Source organism: Papio anubis, chromosome 2, assembly GCF_008728515.1.
Source record: "Papio anubis isolate 15944 chromosome 2, Panubis1.0, whole genome shotgun sequence".
Taxonomy (NCBI): domain Eukaryota; kingdom Metazoa; phylum Chordata; class Mammalia; order Primates; family Cercopithecidae; genus Papio; species Papio anubis.
Window position 1 is genome coordinate 92,119,675 of NC_044977.1, and position 22,084 is coordinate 92,141,758.

The following is a 22,084-nucleotide window of genomic DNA, read 5'->3' on the forward strand; positions in this document are numbered from 1 at the left end:
GTCCCGGTCCCGCTCCACCCCTCCCACTCCGCCAAAGAGATTAGACTCAGGAAACAAGGCCAGCCGGTTCTCTGGGCAGTTCCTGCTGGTCACTGCTTTAATCAGTTGATGTGGTAAGGAAAGGAATGGTGCTGGTGCCACCATGTGGCTGGACACTCAGGGCCTCAGCCACACTCCAACTCGGGGTCGTCCACATCGGTTTCCGCGGCACAGAGGTCATCTAGGGCTGCCTCTGAGACAAAAAGGAGAGGTTCTTGGTGAGGGCCCAAAGGTGCCAGGGCCTAGGGCGGGTCCCACCTCTCCTCCCCCAACGCCCGCAGGAACTAACCAGTCCCTTCCAGACCCAGGCCTTGCTCCCTCAGCTACTGCAAACAAAGTGATACAAAAGCAATTCAGACACAGGTATTTCTGGAAAAACTGTGGCTCTGCCAGGCACATTCAACAGATAGGAGCAAAAGGCAGCCCAATATGCTTGGAGAAGAACTGGGGCAGAAGATAAAAGAAAATGACCCCAGTGCCGGAACAGGCTGTAGTGGGCAGGGGCCTGCTGAGGGGATGCCCAGGAATATGAGTTGTTGGGGAACCTCAGGGAGAAGCCGTGGGGGCTGGGCGGGAGGGCCTCTGGCAGGCTCACCTTCACAGTCGGTCATGTCAGGAAGCCCGCGGATGAGCATGCTGACCCCCGGCATCACCTGGTCATACTGATGCAGGACCTCCACGCAGTGCATTATGAAGAGCTTGTCCTTCTGGGACAGGCCGTGCAGCAGCAGCACCGTGTCCCGCAGACAGCGCACTGTCCGCCTCTGCTGGTCAGTCCTTGGGGGCCCACCTGCCCTCCGCACTGTCAGCCACTGTCTATGCAACATCACCGTGAGCGCTCTGACCACCTGGGAGAGAGGGGGCACAGACTGAGGTCTGGTGCCACCATGGCCTGCACCCTAACAATCCATTCAGCCTAGCCACCTCAGGTGAGGGGGTTTGCAGTGGGGTCTACAGTCCTTGCACAGAGTCCCCTTACCACCCACAGAGCTGCCAGCTGTTGGCCCCTGCCTACTCACCTCTACATTACACTGGCAGTTGGAGCCAGTGACTAGGGGCAAGGGGCTCTGCACACCAAGCTTAGCCAGGAGCCACACCACCTAGAACAAGAACAGATCAGCTCCATCGTGGGCAGAAGAAGACCAGTCCCTGTGAGGGCTTTCTCAAGCTTCTGTAAGAGTTCACTTACTTCAGCAACTGCTTGTCTGCACAAATGGGGTCCAAGAAGTGGTGTGGGACCTTCCCAGGGCAGACCCATGTCTCACCAGCAACCCACCTGCCTCCAGCCCCCCATCCTGCCCCCAAGCCCCAAAGCCAGGACAGGTTCAGTCATCAGGCAACTCTGCCAATTCCTGTCTGCATTGCATCTGTGTAGTGCACAGCCCCCAAACTGAGTTTACCTCTTTAGCTGCTTGATATACTCGTTACTAAAATGAACTAAAGCTCCTTTTCTCCCCAGTAGAAAGAGGAGATTCTGTCGGTTCTTAGGATGGGGTGGGGACAGTGTCCAGAAGGGGCTCTGGAGTTTTTACCTCTTGTTCCAGCTGGAGCCATTGTGTCTCTGAGGCCACTCTGTCAGGCCGTGATGTGATGTACATGTACAGCAGCAGCAGGAGGCAGTCTTCTGAAAAGGACAGTGCACCTCTCACTCAGGGTGCCCTTTCTCATGAAGAGCCTGGGCTACATGCTGCAGAAGCCCTCCGAGGCCCTTGACCCTGTCCCCACCCCAACACTTCCCTTGATCTGCAGGAGCAGTCCAGACGCCCGCCCCACCCTGCTTTACCCGAGTGGGAACAGAGCTGAGGTGCCAACTGGTCGTGGTCCGCCAAGAGGGAGAGGAGCTCAACAGCCAGCACCACGCCAGGCAGGGGTGTCTCTGGGCTGAGGCACTTTGGCAGCACTTGGAACACACACTGGAACCTAAAAGACAAGGACCCAGAGAGAAGTGACACTCCCCAACCACAGCTTCATAACCTACCCTCACATTCCACTAGAGGTAACAGAAAATTGAGCAAGGCAGTACGAACAGGTGAGTTGGTTCAGCCAGACTTGGGTTTCAGTGCTGGCCTGACCTCCACTTACTTACTATGAAACTTGTTTCATGTGAACAAGCAGGCACTTCCACTGCAAGACTGCTGCAGCTGAGAGGACAGGCCCTCATCTGGCATAGCATTGCCCAGGAAGTGGGATGACCTCCTGGACCTGGGATGCCTGGCTTCCACATGCTCCCAAACAGGGATGCAGGTCCTAACTTAGGTGGGAGAGAAATGTTCTGTGCCCACAGAAGGATCAGCCAGGGCTCCACAAGTGATAAACATGGCCTTGGCTATAGTTGGATCTTATGAGACCTCTTGCAGGGCAAGAAAAACCATTTTCTCTACTTGTTAGAAAACGTATCTGCTGCCAGTAGGAGAATGTGCCTACTGTGGGGTGTGCAGGAGGGAGGAGTTCTGGGCACACTGCCACAGGTCTCAGGGGCAAAAGGAAAGCTACTACCAAGAAACCAAGCCCCAAGGCAACTGCTGCTGTTTGCTAAACCCACATAGCCTGGAGAAGCACGGTGGACTGGCCTGGTGGGTGGAGAGAAGAGCAATTCTGAAACACCCTGTGGGGACTGGCCAGCTGTGAACCCCTTCAGACATCTGCAGTTTCTGAGCACAGAAGGTCAAGATATCCCTCAGTATGTCCTTAGGAAGCAAGGTCTCACTATGTGGGGTGAACTCACTTTAGAGCAAATCCTGCACAGCAGACAAAAAGTTCAATGCTTTTTAGTTGCCAGGGTGTGCAGACCTTTGCGGGAAGCTGCAATTTAACATGGTTGTTACCTGGCTTCATTACTGGGCTGTAAGAGGCCCAATATCTGCCACTTGCAGAAGGTATTGCAAGGAAAATCCACCTTTATATACAACACAGTGGTTTCCAAGTTATTTTTTGATAGTGTGATAACTTTTTTTTTTTTTTTGAAATGGAGTCTTGCTCTGTTGCCCAGGCTAGAGTGCAGTGGCGTGATCTCAGCTCACTGCAACCTCTGTCTCCAGGGTTCAAGTGATTCTCCTGCCTCAGCCTCCCAAGTAGCTGGGACTACAGGTGCCACTACACCCAGCTAATTTTTTGTGTTTTTAGTAGAGATGGGGTTTCACCGTGTTAGCCAGGATGGTCTCAATCTCCCGACCTCATGATCCACCCGCCTCGGCTTCCCAAAGTGCTGGGATTATAGGCGTGAGCCATCACGCCTGGCCCGTAAGAACCTTTTTAAATGAAATTTTATGAAGAGCCCCAGTACATGAAATAGATAAGCACCCAGCCATGGCTGTGTTTTGAATGTCCCTGTGGACAAGCTCAACAGCAATGGAATAATGGTGTGTCTACCACCAGCAAAAACATGGTTTCTGGGATTCTTTTTTTTGAGATAGGGTCTCACTCTGTCACCTAGGCTGGAGTGCAGTGGCATGGTCACAGCTCACTGCCACCATGCCTGGCTAATTTAAAAAAAAAAAAAATTGTAGAGATGGAGTCTCGCTTTGTTGCTCATGCTGGTCTCAAACTCCTGGGCTTAAGTGATCCTCCCACCTTGGCCTCCAAAAGTGCTGAGATTACAGGCAGGAGCCACTGTGCCCAGCCTGGGATTCATTCATTTAACAATTATTAAACAAATAACCAAGGCTGGGCCCAGTGGCTCACACCTATAATCCCAGCACTTTGGGAGGCCAAGGTGGGTGGATCACCTGAGGTCAGGCATTTGAGACCAGCCTGGCCAGCATGGTGAAACCCTGTCTCTACTAAAAATACAAAAATTAGCCAGGCGTGGTGGCAGGCACCTGTAATCCCAGCTTCTCAGGAGTCTGAGGCAGGACAACTGCTTGAACCTGGGAGATGGAGGTTGCAGTGAGCCGAGATTACACCATTGCACTCCAACCTGGGCAACAAGAGTGAAACTTCGTCTCAAAACAAAACCAAAAATAAACAAACAAAACAGCCACTATGAGCTGGGCCCCTGCTGGGCACTTGAGTGCTGGGTCTGCCTGATCCCACTGCCTACACTATACTGCGGTGCTGTGTCCAGCTCTGAGTACCACCTTTAGCATGGGCCAGACCAACCAAAAATATTCAGATGGAAACAGATCAGGAAACAGCAGTGCTGAGCTCAGAGATGAGATGGTTTCAGATACATTCAGCCAGTGGAATCATTCCAACATAGAAACTGGCCCTTTGGTAGAGTGCTGAGAGGGAGACTGGATTACTGGATGAGGGGATGGGCTGGCTGTGTTCACAGTTCTCCCCAATCTTGTGGCTCTGGAATCCCAAGGGAGGAATTTATGATCAGTGTTCATTCGCTAGGTTCACTGTACTACTACTACCCACAAACCGTAAGAGGAACACGCCACCCCAGATGCATGCTAAAGATGGGCACAATGACAGGCAGAGACTCCAGCAAGGTCAGCCTGTGGGCCGCAGATCCTCCCCACATCCTCTGCTTCCTTAGGGAACCCACTAAACTTCAACGTGCTTGTGATATATGGTCTTCACCTTACCCACATCTCAGGTTCAGAGGCCCCTTGTCTTAGCCCTTGTTCTGGGACAGGGCCCTCCTCCACAGAGGTTAGCAGCCTCCTTTAATCATGTGTGCCTTCTGCTTACCTGTTGTTCAGAGGCAGAATTAAACCAAATAAACCACTTCCTTGGTTCTCCCATTTGGTCCCACTTCCCATCACTTCAGAACTCCCTGAACCAGGCCTTAGAACTAACTAGTGTAGATAAGTCAAGATGTGAGCAAAGTACAAGAGACACGGGTTAGACCTTAACAGGTCAGGTGAGACCCACAAAGAATCATGACTCCTATGCTGCTTTATACCTGGGCAAGAAATCAGAGGAAGTGTTTTCGGCTAATTTCACCAAAACCTTAAGGCACTGGGTCAGGACACTGGCTTGAAGGTGACCTGTTGCTGCAGAAGAGAAAGCCAACAGGTGAAGAAGCATCTTCAACAGTGGGTGCTGTCCTTGGTCATCAGCAACCCCCCTTGGGGCTGAGGTCATATCTCCATCACTAAACCTGTGAACCAGGCTCCCATTTCCTTCCCCAGCAGCAGAATCTGCCCCAACTCGTGACAGTAATAGGGAGACCACTGCTCCGCTGTGGCACACCAGGTGCTGAAGAATGCTAAGTGCAGTCACAGAGAAGCCTTCCAGGATACACACTGAGTCCTCAGGGTTGGTCTCTACCCCAGAGCTCACGCGGGAGGAATGTGTCGGTGAGTCCCCAGGTGCTCCACTTCTCTTAGCAGCTGCCAAGTCCTGCAGGGCCTGGCAGTGTAAGCCGATGAAGAACTGTACAAGGGGGAGGAAATGCACGGCTCCAGGAAGCTGGCAGAGTGGGAAGGCCCTTCTGCCTCCCTCTGCTGGGTCTCCATCACGTGAGCACTCATTCCTGGCAACCAGATTCAGTCCAGTGAATGCCAGGTTCTGTGCTTCTCTCAGGGCTGAGAGGGAAAATGACCCATCCTGAGAACCTGTGGTCCTGAGGCCTGACATTCCAGCCAAGGTACTGGCAACAAACACAAAGAAAAATAGGTAAGTGTGGGATGGAGATAAGGTCAAGGGCCCCAAACAGCTTGCCTGCCAAATTCTCCAGGCTCCCTGCCCTTCCCACAGACTTCCCAGGCTGGCTAGGGCCAGAAAGGAATTTGCTTCCAGGAAGCTCCTTCCCAAACAAGCTTTCCAGGAGTCTTATGCTTACCTGCCAAACCCTGGTGGCTGCAGGGGGGTGCCAGCAGGAGACTCAGAACTACTACTCAGGAGGTGGCACAGGCTTAGGGATGACCCTGGGATCAAAGGCTGCTTCAGGAGCAGGTTTATCAAAATGGAACCTGTGAAGACAAGGTGACTCTAGAAGGTTCTGACATGGGAGATCTTTTCTGTGGCCTCAGAAGGAAACAGTAAGGACTCTTTGGATGCCAACTGTCCTCTAAGTTGCCACTAAGCCCCAGGTAGATGCCTGTGGGTGCGGAAGGCTCTGGGACACACCTGCCTTTGGCCCTTTCCACTTTATAAAGTCTTCTGCTTAAGCCACATACTTTGACTTCCCTGGACTCCCTGAAGGACTGCCCAGGGCGCCGGTTCTCAGAGGCCTGGGCAATTCTTCTGCATATCACTCAGAGCCATGCAGGCCCCTGCAGAAGCAGGGATTCTGGTACCTTGAGTGTTTGATCTCTGTCTCCAGCTGTCAACAAAGCTTTTCTGGGCCTCTTCTTGTTTTATGGAGTCACCTCTCAGACTGTGGGTCTTACTATCTGAAATGTGATAAAATGTAAATCAAAACTTGAGCACAAAAGCATGGGCATATTAGAAACTTTTACATGCAATGAGTTTAAAACACAGGCTGTTCTACTTCTTCCACCTTGGATCAAACAAGAGCCAAAGCAGCTCAAAAGCCCTGCATTTTTTACCTTTCTTATGTAAAACAGGAACTCATACAAGGAAAGGAAAAGAAAATCAAGCTGTTTGCCTCACTCAAAATGAGGCAATTAGATAAAACAGTAACCACTAACATTGACATGGTGCTTGTTATGTGCTAGACACTGTTCTAAGAGCTTTACACACATCAGCCCATTTGTTCCTCAGTGACCCTACAAGTAGTTATCATTAGCTCTGTTTTACATATAGGGAAACTGAGGCACAGAGACTAAAGGACTTGCCCAAATTACATAAGCCAGTAAGTAGCATTACTGGGACTCACATCCAGGCTATTGGGCTCTACTGCCTGCTTGTAACACTACTGTACACTGCCACTTTAGCTGCTAGATTCCAAAAATGTAAGTGGGCTGCAGTTTCTCAGAAGTGTGTAATGGCCAAGGATTTGAAAGGTTGATGGTAAAAAGAGGGTCAATGTATCTGATTTATAAGATACATTGACATAGTAGTCTGAAAACCTACTGATGTTAGATTGTCTCTCTCAAAAAAACAGCAGCATCCCCTCAACCTGGACTGAGTTATAAAAACTCAAAAGCTGGACTACAAAAGGAAAACAGAGGCTGGGCACGGTGGCTCATGCCTGTAATCCCAGCACTTTGGGAGGCTGAGGTAGGTGGATCACGAGGTCATGAAATTGAGACCATCCACGCCAACATGGTGAAACCCATCTCTACTAAAAATACAGAAATTAGCTGGGCATGGTGGTGTGCACCTAGTCCCAGCTACTCGGGAGGCTGAGGCAGAAGAATCACTTGAACCCGGGAAGCGGAGGTTGCAGTGAGCCAAGATCACGTCACTGCACTCCAGCCTGGTGACAGAGTGAGACTCCACCTCAAAGAAAAAAAAAAAAAGAAAAGAAAAACAGGTTCCTGCATACTACTGATGGTTTGAAAATATACCCACAACCATGATGGCAGGTGCCTGTAATCCCAGCTACTCGGGAGGCTGAGGCTGGAGAATCACTTGAACCCGGGAGGCAGAAGTTGCAGTGAGTCGAGATTGTGCCATTGCACTCCAGCCTGGGTGGGTGACAGAGTGAGACTCCGTCTCCAAAAAAACAAACAAACAAAAAAAGCCCACAAATGCTTTGACACACCTCCCTTCAAAAGGTATAGCTTGATTTCCCCTCCTTGAGTGAAGCCCAGACTCAGTGATTTGCTTCTAACAAACAGAATGTGGCAGAGGTGACGCTGTGTGACTTCTGAGGCTAGGCCACAAAAGGACAGCTTCTGCCTGGCTCTCTCTCTCTCTGGATTTGCTGGCTTTAGAGGAAGCCACCCACCAGGTTATAAGGATACCCCGTATCCATGTGCAGAGGCCCATGCGGCAAGGAATTACACTGCCAGTCATGTGAGTGAGCCATCTTGAAATAGATCCTCCAGCTTAAGACAAGCTTTCAGTGATTCCAGTCCCTGCAGAGATTGTCCCCACTGTGCCCTGTCAGAATTGCTGATCACAGAAATTGGGAGAAAATAAATAACAATTGTTTTAAGCCACAAATTTGGGTAGTTTGTTAAAAAGCAATAGATGACTTATGGACTTACCCTCTCTGCCCACCAGCGGCTTGTATCCTGACTCTGTCTGGCAGGGGTGGGGAAGGGACATGTTAGCACTAAAAGACTCCTTTGTAGGAAAAGATGTTTTTCCAAATTGTGGAGAACATGCTTCTGGCTTTATAACCACAGAAGGGTTTTTCCTAGGACTGGAAAAAGTTAACTATGAAAGCAAAGTAATGATTCTACTAAAACAATTCAAAATACCTGGTTACAAAATTTCTAACAAACTTTAAACTTTTCATGTCTAGGTGTTTTAACCAAAGGTTTTATCTATTATGTCTACCATTCTTTGTCAGGGGAGCAGTGCAAAATTCCAGGCATTTGGTTTTCTTTTTTAAAAATATTTTTAAATTTTAATTTCTCTATAGAGATGGGGTTTTGCTAAGTTACCCACGCTGGTCTGGAACTCCTGAGCTTGAGTGATCCACCCACTTTGTTCTCCCAAAGTGCTGGGATTACAGGCATGATCCACCATTACTGGCCAATTCCAGGCATTTTGATCCAAATCGTTGAAAAAGTTTTTTACTCATTTTTATATTTTTCTAATCATCCAAAAATATAATATTAGCCAAAATTCCTTTACTATTCTTTATTATCACTATTTCCAATTCCACCAAAACTTTTTTTTTTTTTGAGACAGAGTCTTGCTCCGTTGCCCAGGCTGGAGTACAGTAGCATGATCATAGCTCACTGCAGCCTTGACCTCCTAGGCTCAAGGCTCAAGCGATCCATCCACCTGTAATCCCAGCCTCCTGAGTAGCTGGGATTACAGGCACACACCAACATGACCAGATAATTTTTTTTTTTTTTTTTGGTGAGACAGTGTCTCACTCTGTTGCCCATGCTGGAGCCCAGTGGCACAATTATGGCTCACTGTGGCCTCGACCTCTTGGGCTCAGTGATCCTCCCACCTCATCCTTCTGAGTAGCACAGGGACTACAGGTATGCAACCACCACATCTGGCTAACTTTTTATTCTTTCTAGAGATAGAGTTATTTCTAGAGATTGGGTTTCACCATGTTGCCTAGGCTAGTCTTGAACTCATGGGCTCAAATGATCAGCCCACCTCAGCTTCCTAAAATGCTGGGATTACAGGCGTGAGCCACCAGGGCCGGTAATTTTATTTTATTGTTTTTTTAGTAGCAGTGGGGTTTTGCTATGTTGCCCAGGCTGGTCTCGAACTCCTAGCCTTAAGCAATCTTCCTGCCTTAGCCTCCTGTGTAGCTGGGATTGCCTGTGTAGCTACCATGCCTGGTGCAAAACATCTTTTCAATGTGGAACAAACTGTTTTTTTTTTTTTTCTGGGACGGAGTCTCGTTCTGTTGCCCGGGCTGGAGTACAGTGGTGTGATCTTGGCTCACTGCAACTTCTGCCTCCAGGTTCAAGTGATTCTCCTGCCTCAGCCTCCCAGGTAGCTGGGATTACAGGCGCATGCCACCATGCCCAGCTAATTTTTATATTTTCAGTAGAGACAGGGTTTCACCATGTTGGCCAGGTTGGTCTCGAACTCCTGACCTCAAGTGATCTGCCCGCCTCAGCCTCCCAAAGTGTTGGGATTACAGGTGTGAGCCACTGCGCCCAGCCAATGTGGAACAAACGATTTTTTAATAGTCACAAGACTTCCAGGCTGGGCGTGGTGGCTCACACCTGTAATCCCAGTAATTTGGGAGGCTGAGGCGGATGGATCACCTGATGTCAGGAGTTCAAGAGCAGCTTGGCCAACATGGTGAAATCCCGTCTCTACTTAAAAAAAAATACAAAAAAACTAGCCTGGCGTGGTGGTGTGTGCCTGTAATCCCAGCTACTTGGGAGGCTGAGACAGGAGAATCACTTGAACCTGGGAAGTGGAGGTTGCAGTGAGCTGAGATCATGCCACTGCACTCCAACTTGGGCAACAGAGCGAGACTCTGTTTCAAAAAAAAAACTTCCAATAGAATGCAAAGACTTTAAATAGAAAAAGAGTTATCAAAATAAGTATCAAAATTTTGATAAACCTATTAAGTATGTTGAAAACTGAGCAACTTCTCAGTGCTAATGTCTTTATGTTAGAGAAGCAGTGTTAACCCTCTGATCTGATCATATAATGCTGAGGTCTTTCTGTTACTGATGTGTGAAGAGGATCCCCTCAGCTCTCTTATGTGGATAATGCAAGGCATGGAGAGTTCAGTTTCACACACTGCCCATTATGAGCAAAGGCAGCAGAATGTTCAAAACCAGAAGATGCCCTGACTCTGTTCAAATCTCAAGGCTGGGCCAGGCACAGTGGCTCATGCTTGTAATCCCAGTAGTTTGGGAGGCCCAGGCTGGCAGATCATTTGAGTCCAGGAGTTCGAGACCAGCCTGGCCATGATGAAACCCCATCTCTAAAAATACAAAAAGTAGCCAGGTGTGGTGGTGCATGCCTGTAATCCCAGCTACTCGGGAGGCTGAGGCAGGAGAATCACTTGAATTCGGAAGGTGGAGACTGCAGTGAGCCGAGATCACACCATTGCACCCCCGCCTAACAGAGTGAGACTCCATCTCAAAACAACAACCACAACAACAAAAAACCACAGCAAATTTCAAGGCTGATACTGACAGTGCCAGACATCTCTGTAAGGCAGAGGGCAGGACAGATCATTAACAAGTTGAGGCCAGGCACGGCGGCTCATGTCTGTAACTCAGCACTTTAGGAGGCCGAAGTGGGAGGATTGCTTGAGCCCAGGAGTTCAAGATTAGCTTGAGCAACATAGTGAGACCCCGCCTCTGTATAAAAACAAAACAAGGCCGGGCTCAGTGGCTCACGCCTGTAATCCCAGCACCTTGGGAGGCCGAGGCGGGTGGATCACGAGGTCAGGAGTTTGAGATGAGCCTGGCCAACATGGTGAAACCTCATCTCTACTAAAAATACAAAAATTAGCTGGGCGTGGTGGTGTGTGCCTGTAGTCCCAGCTACTCAGGAGGCTGAGGGAGAATTTTTTGAACCCAAGAGGTGGAGGTTGCAGTGAGCTTGAGATTGTACCACTGTACTCCAGCCTGGGTGACAAAGTGAGACTCTGTCTCAAAAAAAAAGAAAAACAAAAAAAGTTGAGCACATCTGACCACAAAGAATGGGGCTGTTGGACAAGGGTCCCCAGACAGCAAATAAGAAAAAATATTCCAAGTAGCTGGAACTAAAATACACTCATGCTTGCAACAAAATCAGTTAAAACAAATTACATAAAAGTAAAGACTGGCCCACCCCCAAAATTTGGAGATCATTTCTCCAGGTCTTTCTTTTTTTTTTTTTTTTTTGACAGAGTCTCGCTCTGTCACCCAGGCTGGAGTGCAGTGGCGTGATCTCAGCTCACTGCAAGCTCTGCCTCCCAGGTTCATGCCATTCTCCTGCATCAGTCTCCTGAGTAGCTGGGACTACAGGCACCCGCCACTATGCCCGGCTAATTATTTTGTATTTTTAGTAGAGACAGGGTTTCACCGTGGTCTCAATCTCTTGACCTCGTGATCCGCCCGCCTTGGCCTCCCAAAGTGCTGGGATTACAGGTGTGAGCCACCACACCCGGTCCGTTTTTCCAGGTCTTTCTGGTCCGGAGGAATTATGTTTGTAAAGTGCCATATAGTGGCAGCATTTCTAGAGTATGGGCCTTTATGCTGTGATGTCTCAAACCACGCAAGCTTCATCTAAACCACCTCTGAATCCTTCAGGAAAAGAGGATCTCTGTCCAGGTGGCAGGGTCTAAATGACCTTCATTTAGGACCGGCCTGACATTGTTATGCAGATTGTTTACTAAATAATGCAAAACTGAACTATCCCTCCTCCAGCACCATCATTACCTGACATGGGAAACAGAGGGAGCAGCCAGTTTATTTGCGCGTTCACTGGTCTGGAGCTTTGTCCTTAATTCATTCATCTCTGCATCTTTAAACTGGAGTTCAGACTGCAATGATTGGAGCTGGAGGGCAAAAGAAACATGCTTGTAGTGGCCCCATCATATACACAAAAATATCTCTGGGCTTCAAAATCACAAGCCAGTAAAAGACAAACAATGAAAAAATACATATGAAAGTCTGCTGTGACATAAACATCCTAAAATATCAAACATTAGCTTTCTTTCTGAAAGACAATATGGTGCTCTAAAAAGATAATGGACTCTAACTATTATAAGGGTAGTTTGTGAGGGTTCAAATACCAGCCCTGGCTGGGTGTGGTGGCTCAGGCCTGTAATCCTAAGCATTTTGGGAGGTTGAGGCAAGGAGGATCATTTGAGTCCAGGAGTTTGAGATCAGCCTGGGCAAAATAGCAAGACATTGCCTCTACAAAAAATTTAAAAAATAGACCGGGCGCGGTGGCTCAAGCCTGTAATCCCAGCACTTTGGGAGGCCGAGACGGGCGGATCACAGGTCAGGAGATCGAGACCATCCTGGCTAACACGGTGAAACACCGTCTCCACTAAAAAATACAAAAAACTAGCCGGGCGAGGTGGCGGGCGCCTGTAGTCCCAGCTACTTGGGAGGCTGAGGCAGGAGAATGGCGTGAACCCAGGAGGCGGAGCTTGCAGTGAGCTGAGATCTGGTCACTGCACTCCAGTTTGGGCGACAGAGCGAGACTCCGTCTCAAAAAAAAAAAAAAAAAAAAATTTAAAAAATAAAAAAAAGAATTAAATACCAGCCCACCATTTACTAAATGTCTTTGAACTCTAGCTTATTTGAAACATAAAATGCCTGTCTTCATCATCGTTGGGAGGATTAAGCAGAATGATGAATGTAAAACACTCAGCACAGAGCTTGGTAAGGGGCTCTATGTCAGCAGTAACATACTGACCTTTATTAACCAATGCAATGGTGCACAATTCCAGGTCTTCTTCAAAGTTTGGGAAGAGTATTTGGAATAGTTTACCAAGACACTGTGCAGTATAGAGACACCTGCTGCTCTGGCCTGCAGGTACCACACCCAACAGTAACTGCCATCATTCCCCAAGCACACTCTGTGCCAGGCCCAGCACCAGACACAGTAAGTGCAAGAACGTGTGAGTCTCCCAACAACCTTTCTGGTTATGTTTTGGAACAGATAAGGGAAATGAGCCATGGAGCTTAAGTTATTACCTTGAGATCACCGCTAATGTGTGATGAAGCCTGGATTCAAATTCAGGTTTGTCTGACTGCAAATTCCTTGCTCTTCATCACTTATACAGAAAGTTAACTATTGCGGTTAGTGTTGGGCACAGGTAAGTGCTTAAAGTTTGCTAAGTTTGCTGAATGAAACAATGAGAGAATAAGATCCCATGTCCTGATTGAAGCATGGGGAAGTGCTGAGGGAAAGTTGTGGTAGGTACTGGATACCTACTGTTTTTCTTTCCAGAATAGCATTTTCCTCTCCCTGAGAAACAGGCTGGGCATGGTCGCTCGTGCCTGTAATCTCAGCACTTTGGGAGGCCAAGGTGGGAGGACTGTGTGAGCCCAGGATTTTGAGAACAGCTTGGGGAACATAGCAAGACCCCGTCTCTATCAAAATTTAAAAATTAGCTGTGCCTGGTGGTGTGTGCCTGTAGTTCCAGCTACCTGGGAGGCTGATGGGGGAGGACTGCTTGAGCCTGAGAGGTCAAGGCTGCAGCAAGCTGTGATTGCACCACTGCACTCTAGCCTGGGCAACAGAGTGAAACCCTGGACCTTGTCTCAAAAAAAAGAAAAAGAAAAAAGAAAAAAAAATCAGTAATTTCCCTACCTCTGACTATTTTATTAGAATGAGAGCTATCATTTTTTTGCTTTTGGTTACAGCAATTGGCCAGGGACAGACACTTAAGTTAGACCAATCAGAGCCTTTCTCAGAATTTTAAAACTTGCAATGAGGAAGCCTAAGTCTTTTTTTGAGACAGGGTCTCACTCTGTTGCCCAGGCTAGAGGATAATGGCATGATCGTGGCTTACTGCAGCCTCAACCTCCTGGGCTCAAGCAATTCTCCCACCTCAGCCTCCTGAGTAGCTGGGACTACAGGTGCACACCACCATGCCTGGATGATTTTGTTAATTTTTTCTTTTTTTTTTTTTTTGTAGAGATGAGGTCTCACCAGTTGCCCAGGCTGGTCTCGAACTTCTGGCTCAAGTGATCCTCTCACCTCAGCCTCCAAAGTGCGGGATTACAGGTGTGGGCCACTGCACGTGGCCTTAAGTCTTAATTCTGCTCTGTATTTACAAAATATGAGCCCAGGAGCTTCTGGAGAACACACCCTCTACCATAATGATAGAGCCTTTTATAGCATAGAGAATAAAAATGTCCTGGCAAGATTTAAGTCATTTAAGGCCCCAGCACACCCCTGTTCTTCCAAGACTTGGATATGGAAGCCAATACATTTCCTTTTAGCCTAAGCTAGGTCAGTTGAGTTTCTGATCTAGCAAAAGAGCCCTAACGTAAGCCTGTTTCTAGAAATGCTAAGCTAGTTATTCATTCCCGCCAAGACCAACTACCACAGCAAAATAGAGTTTCACCTAAATCCCTTTCCAAAACATATCTAGACACTGGAAGAAGAGTGCTTGGCAATTAGATGATAGCAGAAAGTATTTAAGATAAACAAATGTTGAAATCTCCCTGGAAGATTTACAGGCAACCCTGGTCAAAGGAACTCAGTGGGTAGGAAAAGCTGGTGCAAAACAAATGCTCTGGGTCACCTTTTTGGAGAATTCCTTTTCTTTGTCACTGAGTGCTTGGGTTTTCTCTTGCTCAAGAAGAAAATGTGATCTTCTCTGTTCCTCTAGAACGGATTCCGTCTGATGTAGTGAGTCTCGCAAAATTTTAATTTCTCCATTCTTAATGAGAACTTCTTCTTCCATTACTTTCATCTGTAAATACCAAATTAATCTCGTGAAAACTTTGTAAGAGAAAACTACTTATGTACTTTGTTTTAACATGTAGTTGGGGAGATGGAGAAAGCACAGGAAAAACATATCCTACAGACAAATGAGTACTCAAAATATATCCACAGCAACCAGATGTCACCATGGTCTGCTAGGCCTGTTCATGGGACAGCTGATATTCATCAAGACAGCTTAAGGATACACTTGTCACTCATGCATGCACGTTCTTTTTGCCAGGGAGGGGGATCGGGTTGCTTAGGCTGGAATGCCGTGGCACAATCATAGCTCAATGTAACCTCGAACTCCTGGGCTCAAGTGATCCTCTCACCTCAACCTATTGAGTAGTTAGGACTATAACGCATGTGCCACTAACCTGGCTAATTCTCACTTTTATTTGTAGAGACAGGGTCTCATTGTATTGCCCAGGCTGGTCTTGAACTCCTGAGTTCAAGCAATTCTCTCACTTTGGCCTCCCAATGTGCTGGTATTACAGGCATGAGCCACCTTGCCTGGCCAGATTCCTTTTTTTTTTTTTTTTGAGACTGAGTCTCGCTCAGTCGCCCAGGCTGGAGTGCAGTGGCACGATCTCGGCTCACTACAAGCTCCACCTCCTGGGTTCACGCCATTCTCCTGCCTCAGCCTCCCCAGTAGCTGGAACTACAGACGCCCGCCACTACGCCCGGCTAAATTTTTTTTGTATTTTTAGTAGAGACGGGGTTTCACCATGTTGGCCTGGATGGTCTCGATCTCCTGATCTTGTGATCCGCCCGTCTCGGCCTCCCAAAGTGCTGGGATTACAGGTGTGAGCCACCACGCCCGGCTTTTTTTTTTTTTTGAGACGGAGTCTTGCTCTGTCGCCCAGGCTGGGGTGCAGTGGCGGATCTCAGCTCACTGCCAAGCTCCGCCTCCGGGTTTCGCAGCCATTCTCCTGCCTCAGCCTCCCGAGTGGCTGGGACCATAGGCGCCCGCCACCTCGCTCGGCTAGTTTTTTATATTTTTTAGTAGAGACGGGGTTTCACCGTGTTAGCCAGGACGGTCTCGATCTCCTGACCTCGTGATCCACCCGTCTCGGCCTCCCAAAGTGCTGGGATTACAGGCTTGAGCCACCGCGCCCGGCCGGTTTTTGTATTTTCTAGTAGAGACGGGGTTTCACCGGGTTAGCCAGGATGGTCTCGATCTCCTGACCTTGTGATCCGCCCGTCTCGGCCTCCCAAAGTGCTGGGATTACAGGCTTGAGCCACCGTGCCCGGCAAGCTTTTTTTTTTTTTTTTTTCTTGAGACGGAGTCTCTCTGTTGTCGCCTGGGCTGGAGTGTGATGGCACGATCTCGGCTCTGCAACCTTCACCTCCTGGGTTCCAGCCTGCCTCAGCCTCCCGAGTAGCTGACCTATTACAGGTGCCCGCCACCACGCCCAGCTAATTTTTGTATTTTTAGTAGAGACAGGTTTTCACCATGTTGGCCAGGCTGGTCTCGAACTCCTGACCTCAGGTGATCCACTGGCCTTAGCCTACCAAAGTGCTGGGATTACAGGTGTGAGCCACCATGCCTAGCTGGATTCTTTAGGCTCTAAGAGGCATTAACAATCTGGGTCAGCTGGGTGTGGTAGCTCATGTCTGTAATCTCAACACTTTGGGAGGTTGAGGCCAGGAGTTTGAGACCAGCCTGGCCAGAATGGTGAAACTCCGTCTCTACTAAAAATACAAGAATTAGCTGGGCATGGTGGTGCACACCTGTAGTCCCAGCTACTCTGGAAGCTAAGGCACGAAAATCACTTAAAACCAGAAAGCAGAGGTTGCAGTGAGCCGAGATTGTGTCACTGCACTCCAGCCTGGATGACAGACTCCATCTCAAAAAAAAAAAAAAAAAGATCTGGGTCACATACTTTGCATAACTAAAATTCCACATTATATTCCTGGTTTTCTTAGGGACCTACAGATGGTGATATGAAGGGTGTCTGCTTTCTTACAAAGCTGCTAGTGAAAATAGCAACCATTGGCTGGGCGCGGTGGCTCAAGCCTGTAATCCCAGCACTTTGGGAGGCCGAGACGGGCGGATCACAAGGTCAGGAGATCGAGACCATCCTGTCTAACACGGTGAAACTCCGTCTCTACTAAAAATACAAAAAACTAGCCGGGCATAGTGGTGGGTGCCTGTAGTCCCAGCTACTCGGGAGTCTGAGGCAGGAGAATGGCGAGAACCTGGGAGGCAGAGCTTGCAGTGAGCCGAGATCGCGCCACTGCACTCTAGCCTGGGAGAATGAGCAAGACTCCGTCTCAAAAAAAAAAAAAAAAAAAAAAGAAAGAAAATAGCAACCATTATGAAGTTGTGTTCTTCACGTGAAGATATATGCTATAAATTCGTCTCAGTACCCTAAGTTTGTATCTCTTTTTGGATCTGGTATACAGTGTTTTTCTTCTTGCCTTTGCCATTAGGAATTTCATGATTTAGTTTCTTTCAGCCTAAACTTTCTGGCTGTCTTTCCCTAGTCTTCTCCCATGTCATAGGGATGAATCTAGACACTTGTTTTACAACTTTTGTATATTTTACTGTACATGCTCTTAAACACATACGTGAATGAATTAGCTACAAAAACAGTAAGTTAAGTCACTTACCTTTTCTTTCAGTTCTTTGTATTGTGCTTGAAGTACCTCTAATTCAAAATTATCTTTAATTGAAACACTTTCTCTGTTTTTCTCTGCAGGATTTTTTGACATGCCATCTAATAATCTGTGGACCTTATGATCACCTGTAAAAAACAGTTCCATATACATTTCAGGACCCAACATTTTCCCACTTTCACCAGAAAATGCTGAAAATACCCACTTTTTTTTTTTGAAATAGGGTCTTGCTCTGTCACCCAGGCTGGAGTGCAGTAGTGTGATCACTGCTCACTGCCACCTTGACCTCCTGGGTTCAAGTGATCCTCCTGCCTTAGCCTCCTATGTAGCTGGGACTACAGGTGTGTGCTACCATGCCTGGCTAATTTTTTTTTTTTTTTTAATATTTTAGTAGAGATGGCGTTTCACCATGTTGGCCAGGCTGGTCTTGATTTCCTGTCCTCGTGATCCGCCTGCCTCAGCCTCCCAAAGTGCTGGGATTACAGGTGTGAGCCACTGTGCCCGGCTGCCTGGCTAATTTTAAAATTCTGTGTAGAGATGGGGTTTTTTTCCTTATGTTGCCTAGGTTGGTCTTGAACTCCTGGGCTTAAGCAATCCTCCTGCCTTTGCCTCCCAAAGTGCTGGGAAGAATTACTCTTGAAAGCAAAGCAGAGAAAGACCTAGTAAGCAATATAGGTGTTTTTCAACCTAAGAACATGGTTCAAACTCATAAATGATCCTTCTTTTTTTTTTTTTTTTTGAGACAGAGTCTTGCTCTGTTGCCCAGGCTGGAGTGCAGTGGTGTGATCTCAGCTCACTGCAACCTCCACCTCCCAGGTTCAAGCGATTCTCGTGCCTTACCCTCCTGAGTAGCTGGGATTACAGGCATGTGCTACCAGGCCCGGGTAATTTTTTTATTTTTAGTAGAGATGGGGTTTCACCATATTGGCCAGCCTGGTCTCAAACTCCTGGCCTCAAGTGATCAGCCCGTGTCGGCCTCCCAAAGTGCTGGGATTACAGGCATGAGTCACCACACCGGCTGAAACTCATAAATGATCCTTCTAAAACAATAGATCCTGTTACTCTTTCCCTATCCTTCATCCAGTTCCAAGAGTCTCATCTAAAGCCTGAGGAGATCTCATTGGCCAGAACTCAATGATCTATTTATTATTCAATAATAGTTACTGGCTGGGCACAGTGGCTCAAGCCTGTAATCCCAGCACTTTGGGAGGCCGAGACGGGTGGATCACGAGGTCAGGAGATCGAGACCATCCTGGTTAACACGGTGAAACCCCGTCTCTACTAAAAAATACAAAAAACTAGCCGGGCGAGGTGGCGGGCGCCTGTAGTTCCAGCTACTCTGGAGGCTGAGGCAGGAGAATGGCGTAAACCCAGGAGGCGGAGCTTGCAGTGAGCTGAGATCCGGCCACTGCATTCCAGCCTGGGCAACAGAGCGAGACTCCGTCTCAAAAAAAAAAAAAAAAAAAAAAAAGTTACTGACCACATACAATATGCCAGGCATGTTAGGCTCTACAGATACAATGGCGAGCAAAATTGATACTGTCCTTACACTCACAGAGCTTAAAAGCCATTTGACAAATAATCACACAGATAAATGGAAAATTATAACTGTGATTAAGAACTGCAGAAGAGAACAAATACAGGAAAGTCTGTAATATGACAGCAATCTGACTTACGTGGGATGACTGGAACATTTCCCTAGGGAAGACTTGAAGGAGCTGAGAGCTGAAGGACAAGTAGGAATTAACCAGATAAGTGGAGATGAATGAATGGAAAGTATACTCAATGTACAAAGAAAGAACAATGTATAAAGTTCCTGTATTGTAAAGAAGCAGAGAGAATTCAAAGAAAGTTAGTGCAGCCAGAACCCAGAGAGTGAGAAAGGGCCAAATCAGGCTGGGCCTTGCAGGCCATGTTAAGGATTTTGGTCTTTACACTAGAAGTGGGAAATTATTAAAGGGCTTTCATTAGGGGTGTTCATGGCTGGGTGTGGTGGCTCACGCCTGTAACCCCAGCACTTTGGGAGGCCGAGGCAGGTGGATCACCTGAGGTCAGGAGTTTGAGACCAGCCTGGCCAACACGGCAAAATCCCGTCTTTACTAAAAATACAAAAATTAGCTGGGCGTGGTAGCGGGCACAAGTAATCCCAGCTACTTGGGAGGCTGAGGCTACTAGGGAGGTTGAGACAGTATCGCTTGAACCTGGGAGGTGGAGGCTGCAGTGAGCCAAGATGGCACCACTGCACTTCAGCCAGGGTGACAGAGTGAGACTCAGTCTCAAAAAAAAAAAAAAAAATAGGGGTGTTCATGTATATAAGATAATAGTTATGTATATAAGATAACAGCCAGATTTGAGTTTTGAAAAGATCACTCAGAATGTAATGTGAAGCCTCACTTGTAGGGAGTCAAGACTGGAAATTGGAAACCAATTTAGCAGACTATTGTTCAAGGGAGGACTCATGGCAGCATAGATCAGGCAGTTGGTAGAAGTGATAAGAGTCCAGAGAAGGATTAAGAAGGTAAGCTTGACAGGCTTTGCAATGAAATTAGATGTAGAGTCAAGGAAAGGCGAAGAGTCGCCTTGTGCCACTGGATGGAGAGTGGCGCTAGTTACTTCCTTGTGGTCATCATTCTCTGAATGTCTGCTTTGCCGGCACCATGCTAGAAATGCTGGAGGAGGACTGGGTTTCCAGGAAATGATCGTGTTGAGTTTAAGGTGCCTTGAGACACCCAAGTACAGATGCTAGGTGCACTCAAAACCTTTCTCTTTCTGGGAGTCCTCAAGACTTCACTCATTCCTCAACTAGCATGTAAGCTCCATGAAGGACAGTTTTTGTATTTTGTTCATTGTTAGCTCAGTTGCAGTTCCTCACGTTTGGGCACCTAGCACAGTTTACTGGTTGTATAAAAGAATAAATTTATTTCATCTCTTGCCTGTGTCAGACTCCTCCCATGCTAACACTGCCCAAGGGAGACAGTGGGCTTCATAAGATCTAAAGCCGCTCAAACTTGTCACAAGAATGGGTCCTCATGCATGGGTAGTGATGGTTCTGATGGTGGTGGTAGGTGTGTTCCAAGGATCTCTGCTTAGAACCAAGAACCAAGTGGCCTAAACTTTAGAAAATAAAGTAAAATGTCAACTTAGCGTTCTATGTTTCAAATCTGCTGTATGACCTGGCTAATTTATTTCCCCCTAAAATCAAAGGACCTTCTGGAAGACAACCGCTGCTTAAATCAGAGTGTTCCCATATTTTAAAAAGGCGAAAGGGCAGTGCTGGCCGCGAGGCTCCGAAGCCACAGCCATCAAGGCGATCTGGCGCGGTCTACAACTCCCTCCGAGAAAAAGGCCCCAAGGAGCACTCACTGGACACGTGCTGAGCCGCGGCCGGACATTGGCTCAGGGCCTGTGACGCGAGGGTGTCAAGCTCCTCCAGGTCGTCGGCAGTGAAGTCCCCATGCGCGCCAAACGGGTCGTCAGGGTCCGGGGCAGCGGCCGCGGAGAAGCCCCGGGCCCGCTTGCTAGGGGGGTGTCCGGTGCCCGGCGGCGGGCCGGGGCGAGGCGCCGGGGGCTCGCTCCGCCTCTTGCTGCCTGGCGCGGAGGTCCCCGCCATGCTTTCCGCTCACCCCAAGTATCCGACAGCAACAAGCCAGACTTGCCTACCGCCAGGCCCGAGAACCGGACCAACCGCCCGCGCGCCGCGGCTTGCCTCCACAGTGAGTGCCCCGCCCCTGGCCCAGGGGCCAATCAGCTGGCAGGCGGAGGGCGCGGAAGAATGACGAAAGTCCCAGCGCGCCGCCAAACCCGGCCCTGCCGGGTGTTCAGAGGTCCACGGCTGGAATTCGGCAGGTTTGCTGCAAGGACTCAGTGCCGCACGACCGGTTACCGTAGGCGCGGGTCGGAGGCGCACCAGCTCCGCCTCGCGGGTGGCTTTACGCTCTCTCCCTGGCACTCTGTGGAGGAGGGCTGCGCAGGAGCAGCTTGCCCTAGCATTTAACGCGTGTTGCGTTTGAGTCGAGCCAGGCAGCATTCAGGGATGTGGTCTCCGTGACCTCGCTTTCGTTCTCCCGCCAGACCTACTTCCTACAAGCCCCGAGGCTTTCTTGAGGAGAGTGTAATTTGTTGGATGAGGAGTATGAATAGAGCTGTCGTGTGCAGACATCTTCGGGTATAGTGAATGTTTCACATATGTACATTTGAGGTAGGCTTAGGGAGGAGGAAAGTCCAAGGAGGAGTGATGTTTGGAGCTGTTCCTGTGTGGGAGGGGGTGGGAGCTGCCCAGGCTGTTAACATTCATTCCTCTGAGTGCTGGAGTGTTTTTTTTTTGTAAGCCCTGGTTGCATAGAATAGGGCTCAGGAGGTCAAGGAAGTCCCTCTGTAAATGGCATCTGGGCTGTCCTACAGGTTGAGTCAAGTTAGCAGGATAGAGGGGTAGGAGGCCGGCACATAAGACTAACACGAGAATTCTACATTGAAAGGGAAGCCACAGAAACGCCAGGTCAGTTACCTGTGGCGAAGACAGAGGTAAAGCTTCACAAAGGAGCAGCAATTTGAGGTGGGCTTGCGTGCCTGACACATTTTA

At 48.4% G+C, this 22,084-nt stretch overlaps 1 protein-coding gene across 4 annotated transcripts; it reads right to left on the reverse strand.

The window, feature by feature from the left end:
• Positions 1 to 63: 63 nt before the first annotated feature.
• On the reverse strand, positions 64 to 21,243 carry ATRIP (ATR interacting protein). 4 transcript variants are annotated; one of them, XM_009200850.4, is made up of 14 exons: positions 20,869 to 21,243; positions 17,500 to 17,633; positions 14,702 to 14,872; positions 11,874 to 11,992; positions 8,052 to 8,209; positions 6,231 to 6,326; positions 5,774 to 5,903; positions 4,892 to 5,581; positions 1,823 to 1,959; positions 1,572 to 1,663; positions 1,059 to 1,139; positions 635 to 887; positions 329 to 362; positions 68 to 232 (listed from the first exon to the last, which is right to left on the reverse strand). In XM_009200850.4, coding segments are annotated over exons 1-14 (2,343 nt in total). In that variant the 5' UTR covers positions 21,116 to 21,243; the 3' UTR covers positions 68 to 231. The 4 variants fall into 4 exon arrangements, with proteins under 4 accessions (XP_003894524.1, XP_009199114.1, XP_009199113.1 ...); XM_009200849.4 differs by having other exon boundaries at positions 329 to 365; XM_003894475.5 differs by lacking the exon at positions 329 to 362 and having other exon boundaries at positions 64 to 232; positions 20,869 to 21,242.
• Between the last annotated feature and the right edge of the window lie 841 nt (positions 21,244 to 22,084).

Coding starts and splice junctions, on each gene's coding strand:
- ATRIP (XM_003894475.5), bottom strand. CDS start 21,115: ATGGCGGGGACCTCCGCGCCAGGCAGCAAGAGGCGGAGCGAGCCCCCG. Junction 11,993..14,701: donor AAAAGGAATTCTCCAAAAAG/GTGACCCAGAGC, acceptor TTTGCCCTCCAG/CTCCAATCATTGCAGTCTGA. Junction 1,664..1,822: donor TCAGCTCTGTTCCCACTCGG/GTAAAGCAGGGT, acceptor TGTCCTTTTCAG/AAGACTGCCTCCTGCTGCTG.